At 58.2% G+C, this 17,141-nt stretch overlaps 7 protein-coding genes across 7 annotated transcripts; 5 read left to right on the top strand and 2 right to left on the bottom strand.

Annotated features, from left to right (window-relative positions):
- Nucleotides 1-476: 476 nt before the first annotated feature.
- On the top strand, nucleotides 477-1,673 carry B0T15DRAFT_400971 (uncharacterized protein; the record flags this gene model as incomplete). The annotated part of the gene is made up of 2 exons (XM_062865084.1): nucleotides 477-878; nucleotides 1,026-1,673. 2 exons carry the CDS (start codon nucleotides 477-479, stop codon nucleotides 1,671-1,673), a joined length of 1,050 nt encoding a protein of 349 aa, XP_062718611.1.
- Nucleotides 1,674-3,669: 1,996 nt separating this feature from the next.
- On the top strand, nucleotides 3,670-4,302 carry B0T15DRAFT_538348 (uncharacterized protein; the record flags this gene model as incomplete). Its single annotated transcript, XM_062869678.1, has 1 exon — nucleotides 3,670-4,302. One exon carries the CDS (start codon nucleotides 3,670-3,672, stop codon nucleotides 4,300-4,302), a length of 633 nt encoding a protein of 210 aa, XP_062718612.1.
- A 236-nt stretch (nucleotides 4,303-4,538) lies between these two features.
- On the top strand, nucleotides 4,539-7,184 carry B0T15DRAFT_538349 (uncharacterized protein). The gene has a single exon (XM_062869679.1). The coding sequence runs from the start codon at nucleotides 4,820-4,822 to the stop codon at nucleotides 7,082-7,084; it is 2,265 nt and encodes a 754-aa protein (XP_062718613.1). The 5' UTR covers nucleotides 4,539-4,819; the 3' UTR covers nucleotides 7,085-7,184.
- A 230-nt stretch (nucleotides 7,185-7,414) lies between these two features.
- B0T15DRAFT_538350 (carbon-nitrogen hydrolase) lies at nucleotides 7,415-8,658 on the top strand. Its single transcript, XM_062869680.1, has one exon. It carries the CDS (start codon nucleotides 7,706-7,708, stop codon nucleotides 8,651-8,653), a length of 948 nt encoding a protein of 315 aa, XP_062718614.1. The 5' UTR covers nucleotides 7,415-7,705; the 3' UTR covers nucleotides 8,654-8,658.
- An 85-nt stretch (nucleotides 8,659-8,743) lies between these two features.
- B0T15DRAFT_257349 (glycoside hydrolase family 7 protein) lies at nucleotides 8,744-10,571 on the bottom strand. Its single transcript, XM_062863266.1, has 2 exons — nucleotides 10,509-10,571; nucleotides 8,744-10,405 (listed from the first exon to the last, which is right to left on the bottom strand). Exon 2 carries the CDS (start codon nucleotides 10,235-10,237, stop codon nucleotides 8,834-8,836), a length of 1,404 nt encoding a protein of 467 aa, XP_062718615.1. The 5' UTR covers nucleotides 10,238-10,405; nucleotides 10,509-10,571; the 3' UTR covers nucleotides 8,744-8,833.
- Nucleotides 10,572-11,576: 1,005 nt separating this feature from the next.
- B0T15DRAFT_495409 (uncharacterized protein) lies at nucleotides 11,577-13,133 on the bottom strand (the record flags this gene model as incomplete). Its single annotated transcript, XM_062867095.1, has 1 exon — nucleotides 11,577-13,133. One exon carries the CDS (start codon nucleotides 13,131-13,133, stop codon nucleotides 11,577-11,579), a length of 1,557 nt encoding a protein of 518 aa, XP_062718616.1.
- Nucleotides 13,134-13,515: 382 nt separating this feature from the next.
- Nucleotides 13,516-16,260, top strand: B0T15DRAFT_538354 (uncharacterized protein). The gene is made up of 2 exons (XM_062869681.1): nucleotides 13,516-14,446; nucleotides 14,519-16,260. Exons 1-2 carry the CDS (start codon nucleotides 13,943-13,945, stop codon nucleotides 15,836-15,838), a joined length of 1,824 nt encoding a protein of 607 aa, XP_062718617.1. The 5' UTR covers nucleotides 13,516-13,942; the 3' UTR covers nucleotides 15,839-16,260.
- Nucleotides 16,261-17,141: the final 881 nt, after the last annotated feature.

Here is a 17,141-nt window from a genome sequence, read left to right on the forward strand (position 1 = left end):
GTGTCTCAACGTCGAACTGGGACGTCATGATCATCGCCAATGGGAACTACTAATTACTAGTATACGGGTGATCCAATACCTATTTCAACATCTAGACCTCCATAATAAACAAAGTAGGAGCGCGAGCGCGGCGAAGGCTTCAAGTCCGATGTCTCTAATCAGATACCCAACCACAGCGTTGGAACTCGTAGCACACTGGCATAGCCACCGTTGCCCAGCCACCTTCTAAAATTCTAAGCGCTGTGCCAAAGGGTGGTACCCAATTTGATTTTGTACTACTTAACAATGCGTGGCCCGCATTTGCCAGGGCTGAGGGCGCCAGCTTTGCGATCAGCAGTGATGCGGCGCAGCGGTTACGGCGTTCCCGTCGAACCCCAAAAAGGAACAAGACGGCCACTTTTTGGTCCTGGAATCATTCCCGCCCGGGTTCTGACAACTCACTCACCTGAGGACGAGACCAAGCCACAAGCCCGAAAATGTCGTTGCCATGGAGCGAGGCACTTGCGTCCTTTGGCACATCCGCCATTGACTCCCGGTCGTCGGAATGCAAGCTCTCCCCGGCGGCCAGTGCCTTCAGCGCCATGCTGTCAGCATTCATCGGCTCCGTCGTCAACGGCCTCACAAACGGCTGGGTTGTTGCGTTCATGACGGGATGGATAGCATGGCTCGCTATCTTCCGAGTCCTTATTGGCGGCCTATATATGTTTTACCACGGCATAACCGACACTTGGGGCCCGGGGAGGAGCAGCGACTTCGTTGACCCTCCCATACCCGCCACCGCCTACGACTCCCACCATCGCGATGAATCCCGTATCGCCGACGAAAACGTCTACACAGGCGGATGGCAGGCGATTCCCGAGCCCGAACGAGAAGGGCAGGTCCCCACGGTGACGAGACCACACATCTTCCGCCATCTAGGCGTAAACGTGTGGCCCTCCCCGGCCGTTGTGCGCGGTCTAGATCAACCGCCCGCCGGTACTACTGTACTAATGCCTCCTACCCCTCTGCCTTGGCCCCGCGCCAAGCCATCTAAGCTGCCCCTGGGGATGGACCTCGACCGGAAGGTTACGGCGCTCGGCTGGGTCAGTCTGGTTTACACGGCGGTCTTCGCGCCCATCACGCAGATCCTGTTTGTCGCCGCCAATGCGTCCCGGAACGATAATGGATCGGCCAAGCTGGTCAAGGGGCTGACGGTCGCTGTCACGGCGCTGCCGTTGTGTATCGACTGTCGGGTGCGCTATGCGGACTCGCTGAAGTGGGGGCGGTACGCCTTCAACGTCTTCCTCAGTCTCAGCTGTCTGCTGCAGGGAGGCATCAGTGCGGCCTTGCTGATTACCGGGGTGGTCGATCTGAGTCGGGGCGGTGATGGTGGGCTCCCCTTGCCTGCCGTGGTGGTTGTATACCTGGCCTTTTCGTTCTTGTGGATGGCCGCGAGCGTTGCCCTGTTGCCGATGCGCGATGGCAAGAGGAAAGGCGCCGGGACGACGCACTGGGTCATGTACATCCTGGATGTGGGGATGGGTGCCTTTGCCGGCGTGTTCTTGGCTGCTCCCGCCTTTGCGCTGTATCAAGGTGCCACATTTGCGAACGACTCGAGCGGGATGAGCGATCTAGTGACATATCTCAGCTGTGAGAGACAGGGCTGGAGAAGGTTTGCGGCCGTGGCGCCGTAAAATGAAAGGATATTTGGGGCGCAGCAATACCCACCCTCACGCTCTGTCTTTTCTATTTTTTCCTCTCTTTCCCGGTTTTTAGTGTCTCAGTCATTTCCTACGTCATGCCAATACAATCGATCCCCTCAAGGCTCACATAACACCACATTTCTTGCCCACACACCCGATGCTGGCAAACGACGCAGTGGCACCTGAGAAGACGATCAGATATCCATAGCCACTTCCATATGCGTACTAGGATTCCACGCTGCTCTCCCAACTGTCGGATGCGGCCAGAGCACCGCTGATGGGACCGGAGATGACGGAGCCGACACCCTTGCCCGGCCGCGAACAGCGCAATGATCATGGCGTTCTCAACCGGATGTGTTGAACTACCAAGACCTTTGTGGTCTTTACGTTCAGTATAGCTTTCAAGCCCTCCCACATATAAGCCAGGGAACTAGCTTAGCTGGGCACATCACCTTCCTCACCTTCCTCACCCACTATTACACACTCTTTCCTCTGCCTCTGACCTCTGCACACTACAACAGCATGTGATCCAGTTCCCAGGAGGACAAGTTGGCTGTCTGAGACTCATTGACCACATGAGGATCCATGATACGGTACCTAGGCAGACACAAGGCGGTGGGACAAGGTGTCCTGGTCTCGGAAACTGCCGTGGAACCCGGGCGGAGCGAAGCCTGTCACTGTCACATTCGTAGACTCGACTGCGCAGCACAACGGTACAACGACAGCGGGCCGGTTCGAGCCACTTTGCCTCTAAAATCTCTCATGCCAGAGCGATTGACCGGGATAAGGAAGTATGCAGTGCGTTCGCTAGCAGAGAGACCGCAACGGCGCGAAATGCAACGGTGGTGTCGGAGGAGGAAATGACTCGAAATAACAAGACAGCGCCGTAGGAATTAATACGTTAGTACCGAGAACAGAGGTATTTACAAGGAACATCGACGTAAGGTGTAGGTATCATGCACAAATAAAACCTTGAGGTATTATACAATACACCGACTTTACTGTATGTCTGCGTCATGGCTGGTATTTACGCATAAAGCAACGTTCGCAAAGTTAGCAGATCCCGTCCTGTTTGTTTCCCGTCTTGGCGGCATTGTTACGGATACTGATATTTTTCCAACTTGCCGCAATCCACAACCAACCTTAGCGGTAACGTTACCCAATTGAATGTGCTGTGTATTGTAACCCCTTTCAAGTTTCGGATAACTGCACCGATTCCACTTCCCAAAGGATGACTCGAGTCAGTCAACAATCTGTCGCTGACAGGCAAGATGATAAAGCTGACGGAACGATAATGCTTACACCTGCATTGATGCAAAACGTAGTCAGGATGGCATCTGCGGGTCGCTCCCGGGCTGTCATGCTAGTCCGCACCGTCCGCTTGCCCTAGAACAGCACGTAGGTACCGTGCCTTACCAATCGGCAGTGGCCCCATTGGGAATCCGGTGACACAGCCGCTGATGGGATTGTTCAGTGTGATTACCTACCTAGCTTTATTTGAATACCCAAGTTCAGGTGATTTAGCTCCTAACTTTCCTAATTTCAGTTCCTAGTCTCTTGCGCCGAACTCCTCAACTGACACTGCTTTGTCGCCGTCGTATGTTGTATTCGAGCCTTGTTCTATTATTTAAGAATGAAGAGTGAAAGTACACCTCGGCCGGAGACTTCCCTACTCGAAATAGCTAGAGTAATCGACACACTATCCAGACAGTGGTCGAGCATTCTGAGCAGAGCACACAAACACAAGGGATGCCGAGGCCGTCGCTGCTTCCCTTCTCGGCCGGCTCCGGACAGTTTAAGAGCCACCTACCACCAGATTCCGTGTCTGTGATGTGTCGGCAATCGACTGTGTAAGGACGTAATATCGTCACAACATACAGTAGGGCCCAGGTCGAGATTGATGGTTTCAGGGGCGACTCTTGTCTCGCGTCATCGCAAAAGTACATCCTAGAGTTATAAATACTAGCTCTCTGCCTCCGTGTCTCCCATGCGACTCTATATGAACAAAATATCCTTCGCGTCGGTGGCCGAATCATCTGCTCGCAGGATGGCCGCCTTTCTTCTTCTATTGTTCTGGGCTCTCCCGGTTATGGTTCTAGCGACCGGACCTAGAGCTCCCCCAAAAGCCGTCCGTTCGACATACACCCAAAGCCGCGATAGCTGCACCGAAACCCAATTCCTAGTCTGTTACGGTCCCAACGGAGGCCAAGCCCAGAATCTTAGCACCGACGATATTGCATACGCCGCCGCCTATCTCCGCTGGCATGCCGCCCACTTGGGCGACCCTTTGTGGGCGATGCCGCCCGAGACTAGCTGTTCCGAATGGACGATCCCGATTCCGAATCCCAACACGCTGCTCGTCCTAGCCAAGCACGTCAGCCCGGAGGTTGATTCCTCAGTAACCTACTACGACCTGGCGCGCACAATCGACGGCGGTGGCCCGGACGGTACCGCGCTCGAGCGGGCCGCGTCGCTCCTTGGATCCTGCGGGGCGAACGGGGGCCAGATGGGGGTCACCGTGAATGCCAACGACCCGGCGTACCATATGCCCGACTATGTCAGCAGCGGGGCGAAGCAGGAGGGTATCATTGTCAAGCTTGTCCGGAACCCGAATGCTTGATCTGTACGGTAGACACTGTTGCAGTGCCGTTGTAGTCCATCCCGGGACCAAAGAGGAAACTATCACCTATCGGCGCGTTGTTCAAGCATGCAGTCCCCTCTCTTCCTTCAGCCACGCTCACACGATTGCCCGGGTGGCGACCTTGGCGATCCCCGCACTGTAGGCTGAGAGGGGGGCGGCGTGCGCCGATTGATTGAGAGTCCTGTTGTGTTACCTATTCTGATTAGGGGCATTGAGGCCATGCTGGCGGGCTGTGACTCGGCCATAGCCCATGAGGCCCATGCCCTGAATCATGCATACTATTTGTGCGATGGAATCGCTGAGAAATGACAGCTACCTTAACACCCGTGGGAGAGATTGTGCCGCAGCGTTTCCCCTCACGCTTCCGCCCGATGCCCAGCAACTGCTTTATGGTCCGATGTTGTCGACATCACACAGATCATAGTGAATCGTTCCTCAACCGCATCAATTATCTGTAGCTCCGTGATTCCGATCTCATTCCATACAGCTCGACGCAATGGAAAGCTCTGCGCTTACCCCGTCAGGGTCAGGGGCTGCTCAAAACCAGCTGACGCAACAAGGTTCCGTCGACTGGATCCAGCTAGCCAAAACGACGATATCTTTCCCAATGTCGGTTTTGGCACGGCTTGCTGCCGCGGACATCGCGCCACATACCATCGTGGTTGGACAAAGCATATCGTCAGCTTTTGTCCTATCCACGCAAGGGATGGAGCGATTCACGGAAGCATTGAAAAGCCTCCCCAGTTGCTCCAGCATCGGAGACGTCATCTGGTTCGGTTTCGGAATCCGACACATTGTGAGAGAGATTGCCCAGACTGTTCAGGGTGCGACCCTCCTCACGCTCTGTGCAAGTCTCGCGGAGCTCCAGTCGGCGAAGGCCTGTGCGGCAATCCTGATGCACTTTACCCGTGTATCTGGAGCGCCGAGTGAACTGCAGCCATCGCCGCAGCAGTGGATCAACATGGTCGAGGCGTGTTCGGGAATCCTGCGACCAACAACCTTTGGATGCATCGCCGACCAGTTCATGGCTTTTTCTGCTGTCAGCGACTCTTCTCAGCAAGGCGAGCCGGAGGACGTTGCTAGAGCGCTTCATGCCGTTGCGCTTGTCTCATCAAACGCCATGCATTCGGTCACATTGGTTGGTGGTCCGTCCTGTGGATGGATCGCGGCGTTTGGCTTCTTTTTCCTTGGCCTCGACGTTGAGATCCGTAGGGACAGTGGCAGTACTCTTTGTTACCGATCTGCGGCCGACGAAAACCAAGTTCGCATCTTCGTACACTACGACGGATCTTCGACATCCCGCGAGCTTCAAGTCTGCAAAATGGCCTATCGCGTCAGAACAATAAACAAATACATTTCCAGCTTGGACGACAGGTACGATCATATAATGTCTGGCTCGGTGCCCTGGGAAAGCTGCCTCAGTGAGGCCTTCGGAGACTCGGCCCTTAAGCTACTGGAAGCCAGGCAGCAGTTCGGAAATATGATCAGCTCCGCTGCTCGAGTATTTCAGGGGTTGACGAAAGCCGAGCCCAGCGGTCATTTCACACCGCAAGATTTCCAGGCGTGGTTTGGGTTTCAGTCCGGTCAAAGCGGGTTTGGGTTCATCGACGCTGCCGTTTTCTGGTTTCCGGAACTGGCATCTCTGAGGACTTATATCTCGCCGAATCTGAGCATGTCTCTTGGAGATGCCGTGGAAGCATACGATCAAGCCACACTGCAGGTTGGGACTCTCTGTGGCTGCCATGTGTGCCGCGACGGTGGCCGGCTCCTCGGTTCGGCGGAGTACTGCCTTACAGGCTTGGCTGTGACACTGATATTCCTTGTCTGGAATCTCTCCGGCCTGCAGCTCGGTGCCGATCTCAAGCCGTACCGGTCAGGACTCAGACACGTGTACCAGCTCCACGTGCCTGGGAACCCGGAGTTCGCGATTGAAGGGGAACGAATCTCGGGTTACCATACCGTTGAGACGCTCATAAGCCACCTTAACCTTGCGTCGGTATATCATACTGCCCAGTTCCTCTTCACAACGAATCTCTATCCGCAACGCAGCGGTAGATTCACTGCTGCGGCCGTCGGTGGTATATGTTTCTACTTCGATGTCCTTCGGGAGGTCTCGGATGACCCAGGAAGCACTGCGATCCTCCACGTACTTCCCGGTAGCATTGCAACAGCGCATGGCAGGAAGTATCTGCATGTCGTCGACAAGATGGGTATGGGCTCGGACGGTTTCCTAAGACTTCATTGGACAAGGGGGTGGAAGGCATTGGAGCAAGTCCCCCAGTTTACGCTGAATTATCCTTGCGACGCAACCAGCACATTCGGTGCCGACGACTCTGTGCTATTGAAGGACACAGGAAGCCATGGTCTCGAGGCTTCCCTCATCGTCGAGGAGTCCCCCGAGGCCTTGCTCGCCGACCTCTATGTATCAGGTCCGCGGGGCTCCTGCCGGGTGGGAGTCTATACAATGCTGAGGGAGATCATGGAAAGTTCGGGTCTGGTGCACTGCTCCCACCCCAGCTGCGCTGCCTTTCAACGACCCTTAGGGGACGTGGTTCTAGTGGATGGAGAGGGCTCTATCCCAGAAACCAAGCGATGGGTGCTCTACATCCGGCGGCTCACTGGCAATGCCCTTGCCAGATGCGTTGGGATTCTCGTCAGGAGAAGCTGGGTGGATCATATTATACTACGGAGGAGGGAGTGCATAGCGTGTTGCATGACAGCCGCCGAGATCTATCCCCGACTCGTTTACCTTGTTCTGTAAGACGTGAGGTTGGCTCACAAAAATCTGGTCTTTGCAGGGAGGCAAAATGGGCGTCGTACAGGAGGGTTAACACAACTGAATTCAAGACCAAGTCTGGAAGTACTAAGTCCCGTTGCATTTGACTTTTCCACGTCGCCAAAGGTGTGTCCCAGTCTGACTCGCAGCGCCAGTTAGTACCTACGTACTCCATTAGACGTTGATCGCAGCAGAAGAGGTGCATTAACACGTCAAGGCTGGCGCCGGCTGTGCACCTCTTATTACAGCCAATCTCGTGTCCATAAGCCGACACTTGTAACCTGCCACAAGTACTAGTAGTAGTAACCACCGCAACACACACCCATCTTGGCATAGCAGCTAGTGCCATTTTGCGGCCTCATCCATCGTATTTGGGCGCCGGCATCGGTCCACTGATGGACTAATGCATGTAACGTTGTTCTGCGCTGTGGCTGTCAACAAAGGGGTGACTCGACGCCAAATGGTAAGGTGTCGCTGACTTGAAATACAATCATACTAACGTAAATATAAAACATTTGTACTTGTCTATCATCTTGACATCATGTCACACAATACTCAACTTCAAGCCTCTTGCATCCAGCCACCGCACACATCAACCATCATACCATGGCCGACCTGCAGATTGCATCGATCCAGTTTGAGAATGCGTCGGGCGACAAGACGTTCAACCTCGCGGCCATCCGGCGGCTGACGGCGCAGGCGGCCGAGAGGGGGTGCAAGGTGGTGGCCTTCCACGAGTGCTCCATCTCGGGCTACACCTTCGCCAGCCGGCTGTCGCGGGACAAGCTGCTGGCGGTGGCCGAGCCGGTGCCCGGCGGCCCCAGCACGGACTCGCTGATCCGGATCGCGCGCGACCACGACGTGGCGGTGCTGGCGGGCCTGTTCGAGCGCGACGACGAGAACAACATCTACAACACGTACGTCTGCGTCGAGCCCCGGCGCGGGTTCGTGGCCAAGTTCCGCAAGCTGCACCCCTTCATCAGCGCGCACCTGTCGGCGGGCCACGAGTACGTCGTGTTCGAGCTGTTCGGCTGGAAGTGCGGCGTGCTCATCTGCTACGACAACAACGTGGTCGAGAACGTGCGGGCGACGGCCCTGCTCGGGGCCGAGATCCTCTTCGCGCCGCACGTCACCATGTGCACGCCGTCGACGCGGCCCGGCGCCGGGTTCGTCGACCCTGCGCTGTGGCAGAACCGGGCGCGCGACCCGACCACGCTGCGGGCCGAGTTCACGGGCCTGAAGGGCCGCGCGTGGCTGATGAAGTGGCTCCCCGCGCGGGCGTACGACAGCGGCATCTACGTCGTCTTCAGCAACCCGGTCGGCATGGATGACGACCAGCTCAAGAACGGGTGCGCCATGGTGCTGGATCCGTTCGGCGATGTGCTGGCCGAGTGCACCAACCTCGGTGAGGACATGGCCGTGGCCCTATGCACGCGGGAGAAGCTGACGCTTGCGGGCGGGTGGCGGTACCGCAAGGCGAGGAGGCCGGAGCTGTACCGGGACATTATCGGGCAGGCGCATGAGTCGGAGCAGAAGGTGGCGTGGATGAAATGAGGAGATGAGGGAAACGAAAGTGTTATATATACCACTAGTAGTACTGTATACTATATACTCTGGTCTGGCGGAAGTATGTACCATGTACGAGAACTACTCCTACTAGCACTAATAGTAGTATCCTTTCAATCAAGCCACCTTCGTTTGGTCCTTCTCTCTCCTCGACCTCCCCCCTATAGGTTACAGGCACTGCGAGTACCAGTCATTCTGCTTCTTGCACGTGTAGGGGCTCTGGCACTGGGTCGGACCGGTCCAGCCGTTGCCGCCGCACTGGCCATAGTGCGTCTGGGCCGGCTGGGACGGCTTGGTCGTGGTGCTAGTGCTGGTGCTGGTGCTGGTGGAAGCCGGCTTGGTGGACGACGACGATGATGAGCCGCCGCCGCCCGAGATGGGCACGGTGGACCCGATGTCGCCCCAGCGGATGTTGGAGAAGACGACGTGGGTGTCCGGGTACTTGGCGGCGATGTCGGCCGGGTTGCCCTCGGAGCTGCTGCAGGGCCCGTTGCTGCCGCTGTCCAGCCAGTTCATGTAGCCGGCCGCGTCGTTCCACACGCTGAAGGTCAGCACCATGCCGCGCCCCAGCGCCTGGCCCATGCCGGCAAGGCCGCCCCACGAGGCCGCCGACGTGCAGCCCGCCGCCGTGATGGTGTCGCCGCCGGGCGCCGCGCTGGCGATCTTCTTCCCGTCCTGCACGTAGTAGCGCGTGATCTGGCTGAGGCTGCCCGCCGTCGTGCCGTCGCTGGTCGCGAACTGCGTGACCACCGTGAAGGGCCGCGCCGTGTCGACCGCCATGCCGGGCCCGTAGTAGCTCGTGTAGCCCCGCGCGTACGGGTTGAAGCCGCAGCCGCTCTTGTCGCAGCCGCCGTTGGCGCACGGGTGCGGCGTGAAGGCGTTGGCCCGCGCGTTGGCCTCGAGGATGTCCATCTCGTTGCAGCAGTAGCCCTGCCCGCTGGTGTTGAGCGTGCCGTTCGTCCACGTCTGCACGGGGCACTGCGCGTCGCAGTAGCCGGACCCGTAGTTAGCACCCCCCGTGTTGTACTCGTTCCGCCCACCCGTCATGTCCATCTCGGACAGGTACAGCGCCCCGTTCTCGCCGCACGGCAGCGTCGACAGGTCCACGTCGAAGCTCAGCTCCTGGCCCAGCAGCTTGAGCATCTCGTAGTTGCCGTCCGGCCCCAGGAGATAGGCCCGCGGCGACACGCTGCTCATCTGGCCGTTGCTGCCCTTGACATACTGCCGCAGCGTTAGGGAGCTCCCGGACGTCGCGATGCCGGCGCTGGCGTAGTCGGCGCCCTCGACCACGCAGTTCTGCGCGCACGTCGCCTCGTCCGGGCACAGCGTCTTGTCCACCCCGCCGCTGGCCGTGCACGACGTGCTGCCGTTGGCCGTGTGGATCCAGCGGTAGTTCCAGTCGAGCACCACCGATGTCTGCTGCTCGACGCACCCGCCGCTTGTCGTGCACTTCCACGTGGCCAGCTTGGGGTGCACTTCGGGCGTCGACGACCCGGGCTGCTGGCCGTTGACAAACGGCAGGACTGCCAGTGCCGTGGCAGCGAGGCGTTGGAAAGTCTTCTTCTGTCCCATTTTTGTGCTTAGCGGAATGGGATGATTGGTGCCTTGCCGGGTGGGTGCTTGTGATCACAGTGATACCCTGCCTCAGCCATTGGAAGATCAGAAGGAGCTTCGTCTTATTTATCATTCGACTTCCTGTTCGCTCCTAGGAGTCCGAGTAGTCGTGGGCCTCTCCAGCAGCTGCTTAGAAGTTAGCGGAGGTTGTTTCCGTGCCAGATTCGGCAATTGTTGCTTTCCGGGCCGTGAAGCCTCTGAATGCGACGCTCAGGGGGTTCGCGCTAACCCGCATCTTGGCAATTTCGGAAGCAAAGCTTGGTCGAGCTTGGTAATGCTTGTTTTCTGTGTTCTCCCGTGAACAGGAGCTACCCCGACTCCTGCGACTTGTTTGTGGCTACTCTGGAAGCCGTTCCCGTTTTCAATGCTAAATAACATTAGCGGCTCGGTGGTTGAGAGACGGCGCAGGAGCTGGCAACCGCAGACTCGGCGTCTCTTCCCACCCATTTCACCGAGCACACTCGCAAGCGGGGACAAGGCCCGAAAATAAGGCTGCCGATCAGCCGCCATTCCGACGGGACGGATGAACATGGGGTATGGGCATTCTCTCAGTGGACGGACGGATGCCTCGGTACACTACGGTAAACAAGCGCCTGCTACTAGGGTTGGGCTTTCCGGTCCCGATACTCCAGGTGTTGTCAGGCTTCAGAACCTTGATGGAGCCGAGAAGGCAAACCGACCGCAAGCAGTCCACAATCCACAGTCCACAATCCACATATCATATCAAGAATCACGTTTCGAACGCAGTAGCCTCGGCATGACAACAGCGCATCTCCGACGATTGTATCCACAACTGTGAGCTGAGTACCTTATCCCCTAGTAGTAGGTACCCCTGACTCGGATAGGTACCCCTGACTCGGACGACCGAGCTTCTGTTCCTGGATCATGCCCTTATAGGGACCTTGAAAGGTCCCGGTTACTAGTTCCTGTCCCCTTGCCTGCTCTTGCTATTGAAGTAATAACAACCTCCTCATGGAAGGGACAGCTTTGTCTCGCGTATATCAACGGTTTTGTTTGAGGTTTCGGGCGAGGTGGAAGACTGTGGCGCTTGGGGGTTCGAGGACGTTAACTCATCGTGGAAGAACGTCAAGAAACAAGTGCGACTGTGCGACTATACTAGTACCGAGCTAGTAGGGTTTCTACGCCATGTCATTCGATCCCCACCAGATGATCGTGGCCTAGAGATCGGCAGCGCGTCTTCCTTTGCCGGCGTTTATACATTAGATATCATGATTAGTAGTACTCATTACTACTAGTAGCACGCGTACATGCATTATACAAGAGTACATTATCTGCGTCAGTCGCATTGCCAGCGCTCCAGCCTCTCCTTCAGCCAGCCGCTTGTCCTCTTCAGCGCCGTCTTGCGCTCCGACATGGCCGGCGCGTAGCCCTGGCCCATGATGAACTTGTCGTCCATGCTGCACAGGTCCTCGACGTAGCTCCACTGGACGCAGTCGGCCCAGGCCTTGCAGGCGGCCTCGCAGGCGTCGACCGACGCCCAGGCGTCCTTCCACAGCGCCGCGTCGTGCTCGGTCTCGGGCGCCGGGGGGGACGCCTTGTTGCCCGACGTGACCTGGAACAGGCCGGACAGGTTGTCCCACCACTCGGCGCGGTCCCGGAGGTCCGGGGCGATCATGGCCAGGAAGAAATCGCGGTTGAGCAGCGGTTTTGAAAAGTCCCAGCTCCTCTCAAACTCGTAGTAGCGCGCCACGTCGCGGCTGTGGACCTTGTGCCACGACATGAGCCGGCTGCACCAGTTCCACTTCTCGAAGCCGAAGCGCCAGTGCACGATGGGGTTGAAGCCCCAGGTGAACTTCTCGTCGCCGCCGTTCTCGCCGAAGCGCACGCCGTGCTTGTTCAGCGCGAGGCCCAGCACCTGGTCGCCGCAGCAGTGGTCGGCCGTGTACTGCTCGAACTCGTCCGACAGCGCCGGGTTCTGGCCGAAGGACTGCTCCCAGGCGGCCCGCGAGAGGGCGAAGCCGGCGCCGCCGTGGGCGAAGACCACGTCCGACTTGGCCGCGTAGCTGCCCAGGTAGTGCGGCTGGCGCCAGTCGAAGCCGGACAGGTAGGCCAGGATGCTCGGCAGGAAGAGGTACGCGTCGTCCTCCATGTACACGTACCACTTGGCCTGCGGCCAGTGCGCGCCCGCGTGCTGCATCAGCGGCAAGAACTTGTACTTGTCGATGATCCAGCCGCCCGGCGGGCCGTAGTTGTCGCCCTCGACGCCCGACGCCTCCACGTACACGTTGTGGCCCGCGTACTCCGGGTTGCGGTGGTACACGTCAAAGTCCGGGAGCCGCTTGGTCGCCTCGGTGATGTTGGCCAGCGCGTCGACGATGCGGAAGCCGCCGATGGTCTCGGGATGGTCCGAGTAGATGACCGTGTTGGCGAGCGGGATCCGCTCCGGCGCCAGCGAGGTGGTCAGGTGGATGAGCAGCCGCTTCCACAGCGACGTGGTGCCCGTCTTGACAATCAGGAGCACGTCGCTTGGTGTCAGATCGCCGCTGCTCTTGCCGTGCTGCTGCGGGGTGGCCGTCTGCGACTTGGAGCTGTCGCTGTCGCTGTCGCTGGTGGTGGGTTGTGCGGATGGAGATGCGCCGGCGGCTGCTGCTGGAGACTCCGGAGTGTCTTGGCGTATCGGCGTCGCAGCGGCTTCCCATGGTTGTTGTTGTTGTTGTTGTTGTTGTGTGGGTGTTGCTCGGTCATGGTCCTGGCCGAGCGTTGATGATTTCCACGCCGGGATCAGGCCGTGCCAGTTGTTTACGGTCGGGTCGATGAGCCAGTAGGACATCCAGAGGCAGACCGTGATGATCACCGCCGGCACAAGCCGGTTGTTCCGGTATGTGACGACCATTGCAGGTCGCTTTGAGGTTGCTGGTATTATTGAAGTTTGCGAGTCTGCGTAAATGGGTGGCAGATAGGACAATGGGACGAGATCATGAGATGAGAACGTCAAGCAGCCAGTCCATTTGCCATTTCTGGAAAACGAAGAATCTCGCTGCATGCAGATGCAGAACCCCGAACCCGGCTGTTGCCTGTAGGTGCCTGCCGCGATACTACCTTACACTGAACATTACGCTGGGCGCTTGATTTTTGCATGGTCCTTTTTCGCCGCCCTCATTTCGGTCTCGCTGCTTGACTCAACGGTCTGGGTTTTGCACACGGCCCATGCAGCCAGAATCACGGACCAGCGCCCAATCGCGGAGGAGAGCGGGCGCAAGGTAGATTGTCGAGGTGGATAGGCCTGAAATACGACGGGGGCACAAAATCCTTCCCGGACGATAATTTCCCCAGGGGTCAGCTCGGTAAGACCGCTAAGACGGGGCAACCCTATCAGAATCGATCAAAAGGCCTGCGCAGATCATTAGCAAGGCCCGCTCCCAAGGCCACGGCGAGGGGACGAAGCCCCAATTTCCGACAATTTTCATTTCCAGCATCCCATGATGGCTTTGCTCTGCCCAATGGACTCCATACGGGTGCCGCATCTTCCGTAGCAAAAGATCTCTACTGCCACCCCGTGGGACTGTAGTGTAACCTCACGGGCTTCCCGTAAGGCAGACGATAAAATGTCGAGGGCCCGCTGTTTGCGGCGCTCTCTTGCGTGGTATCAACCCCTTTTGCCGTCTGCCCCCCCGTGAAACCCGGCTTCTCCAACGACTGGAAATGCTGTCTAAAGGTCGAGCTGGACGGGACGGCGATCACCTGGCGGCCGGAGCGGCCCATCGTCGCCGGGTCCCAGCGTTCCGCCAGTGTCTCAACATCCTCGGATGCCTGCTGGCGATCCCGATCTACTATGTGACAACGGCGCACAGCCGGTACCCGGTGACATTGGATATCATCGTCACCATCGCGCTTACCGAGCTGAACCGCTATGTTGTCGAGGGGCGCCGCATGGGTCTCTCGGGGCAAAGGAGGCGGCATCTCGGCCATGAGAGGCGTTCTTCCGTCCAGGAGAAGGCGGGCTGGGACGAGGTCCTTCTGGAGAAACAGCCCGGGCCAACAACGAGGGTGGACTGCATGGCGGCGGTGGTCGGCTGGCGAGAAGAGCCGTCGCTGTATCGGCGGGCACTGGAGAGCTACAAGTCCGCCCGGACATGTGCTTTTGTCCTCGCCGGCATCGACGGGGATGAGGCGGAAGATCAGGATATGGTCGAGGTTTTCAAACGCGTAAGTGTGCTGATCTCTTGACTTATCGGATTCTCCACGGGGAACTGTTCTCTCTGATAAGGAAGTTGCCAGGTGTTCCCAGAGCAATCGGCAGTGGTCCAGGTAGCGGAGCCGCTGGGGGAGATTGCCGAGCGAATCCGGGCCAAGGTGGTCAGCCAGGCGCGGCAGGACGAGCAGCCGCTTGACGAGGCGGAGGCCGACGCCATCGCCATGCAGTACTGCATCGAGGTGGCCAAGAGCATCTTGCTGCAGCACAATCTGCGCATCGGCGCGCCGGACGGGGTGCGACACGTGTGCATCAAGCAGCGCCACATGCACAAGAAGGGCATCATGTTCACGACCTTTGTGTTCGCGCTCGTCATTGCCGACATCCTCGGCATCGAGTTCCTGTGGTCGTCGGACTCGGACACGATCGTGTTCCCGGACTCGCTGGAGCGCACCGTCAACGCCTTTGCCGCGGATCCGCAGGCCGGCGGCGCCAGCTCCGGCCTGGTGGTTCACAACGCGGACGAGACCAGCATCACCAAGCTCGCCTCGGCCGTGTACTGGGGCGAGCTGTACCTGACCCGGTCCACGCCGGCCGCCACGGGAACCAGCGACTGCCAGAGCGGGCCGAGCACCGCCTTCCGCCTGGCCGCGCTGCCCGAGATCCTCGTCCCCTGGTATCTGCAGCGGGCGCTCGGCAAGCGCATGATCATCAACGAGGACCGCCATCTCACGACGAACCTGCTGCTGCGCGGGTGGAAGGTCATGTTCGCGTCGGACGTGCTCGCGGCCACCGACACGCCCACGACGCTCTCGCGCTGGCTGAAGCAGCAGGTGCGCTGGGCGCGGGCCACGCACATCGAGTCGCTGCTGCACCCGCGCGTCTACGCCACCAGCCACCCGCTGCTCTTCTACGGCATGGCCAAGCGCGAGTTCGGCCCGGCCATCGGCGCGCTCTCCATCCTCTGGTACTTCTTCACCTCGCAGCAGCTGCTCGTCTTCTCGGCCCGCGACGTGCTGCTGCGCATCCTGCTCGGCTGCGCCTACAACGTGCTGCGCAACCCGGATCGCCTGACCGCCAGGGGCCTGGTCTGGGTCGTCCCGAGCATCTTCTTCTACTACATCCCGCTCCCGGCCGTGCATCTCTGGAGCATGCTGACCATGGGCGCCGACGGCTGGGGCACCACCATGCGCGCGAGCGGCGAGCGCGCACGGAGGGAGACGTGGCAGAAGGCCTGGTTCGAGACGGGCTTTTTCGTCGTGTGGATCGGCATTCTGGCCGGCGTCGTGGCGAAGCTGCTGGGCATCTATTTCTGCATGGTCTGGCATGAGAGGATGGCCGCCATCCTGGTCAGCGGTGCGGTCGGAGCATTCGGTGCATGGAGGGTCACTATCGGAGCATCATAGAACGCGAGTACCCCCGCTTAACGATTAATGCTTGTAATCTCTATATAGACGATAGAACTCCGGGTACGTCCATACCTACTAGTACATACTACCTTACCTGTATCCAAGCATCCCACGGATGGGCCAGCATTCAGAGACAGGTCATCGCTGATCTGCGTGGTACTCAACTGGTATTCCTGATCTCTGGCATATAGTTGGCAAACGGCAGCGTCGTAGCTCATCACCGTTGATGCTGCTTACGATGCCGATCTAGTCATCTCGAGAGGAGAAAATTCAAGTCCGAGTGTGCCAGATGACGCTCCTTAACTCCGGCTTATGGCTGGCTTTCAAGACAATCGTGTTAGTCCGTAGCGTCCCAGGACACACAGTGATCTCCCCCGAGGAGGCGGCACTCTGACTGGTCCGATCCATCTCACCTGGTGTGGCCGGCTTGCGCACTCTTATTCTGTAGTGCGCTCTTAACAGTAGGGTTAGCCGGGGTAGCGTCCTCCCAGACATGTGAGACATGGCATCAGCGAACATACGTAGACCACCACTAACTCCCCGCAAACCCCACTACCAATGCTACCACAGTCCATGATGAGTACAACTTCGCCGTAACGCCAGTCACCTCAACGCCTTATCAGGATGGCGTGGGGGGCCAGCAAGAGACATCGATGTCTATGTATACGGGTGTTCGGCTGACCACGCATGGGTCAGGCGAGAGTCACGCCTCTAGAATCTAACGGACTTCGAATCCGAGTCTCATGCCGGTCGTGACGCACCTTGAGCTGTCACAGTAGTCCTTGCATGGCCTCAGCGGTGTCCATTACGTGAGTTTGAATCTTGATTAACTGCGAGATGCCCTAAAACAGCGCTGCATGGTTCTGGTGACTCGGTAACTAAGGTACATGATACAGGTTCTAACTTTCGGGGATTGCGGGGGTGCATGAATTAGATCAATGCGAAGTCATCTGAGTGGAAGTTGGAACTCGACCCGAAGGAAACTACCCGTAGGCCTCTGATGCATACAAAGAAGGCGTTGTGACAATGGGGTGGCACAGCGGTAAGGGTGTTACACTGATCTACCGGAAAATGTAACCAGCACCAGAATGAAAGGATAGATCTTGAGTTGACTCAGTCGACGTCTTGACTTCATATCGCAGGCGCTGTTCTCTTCCTCTTGTTCAATGAATGAGACCTGGACCCAAAAGGTGACATTGCCGCAAAATACGAGGGCAACGGCATGATGCATGAAAGATGAGTGTCGCAACTGTGGTTGATATTGTTCCGGCTGCCTGCCTAATCACATTGAAAGGTGAAA

The sequence above is a fragment of the Chaetomium strumarium genome, assembly GCF_033439665.1.
Source record: "Chaetomium strumarium strain CBS 333.67 chromosome Unknown B0T15scaffold_6, whole genome shotgun sequence".
NCBI lineage: Eukaryota > Fungi > Ascomycota > Sordariomycetes > Sordariales > Chaetomiaceae > Chaetomium > Chaetomium strumarium.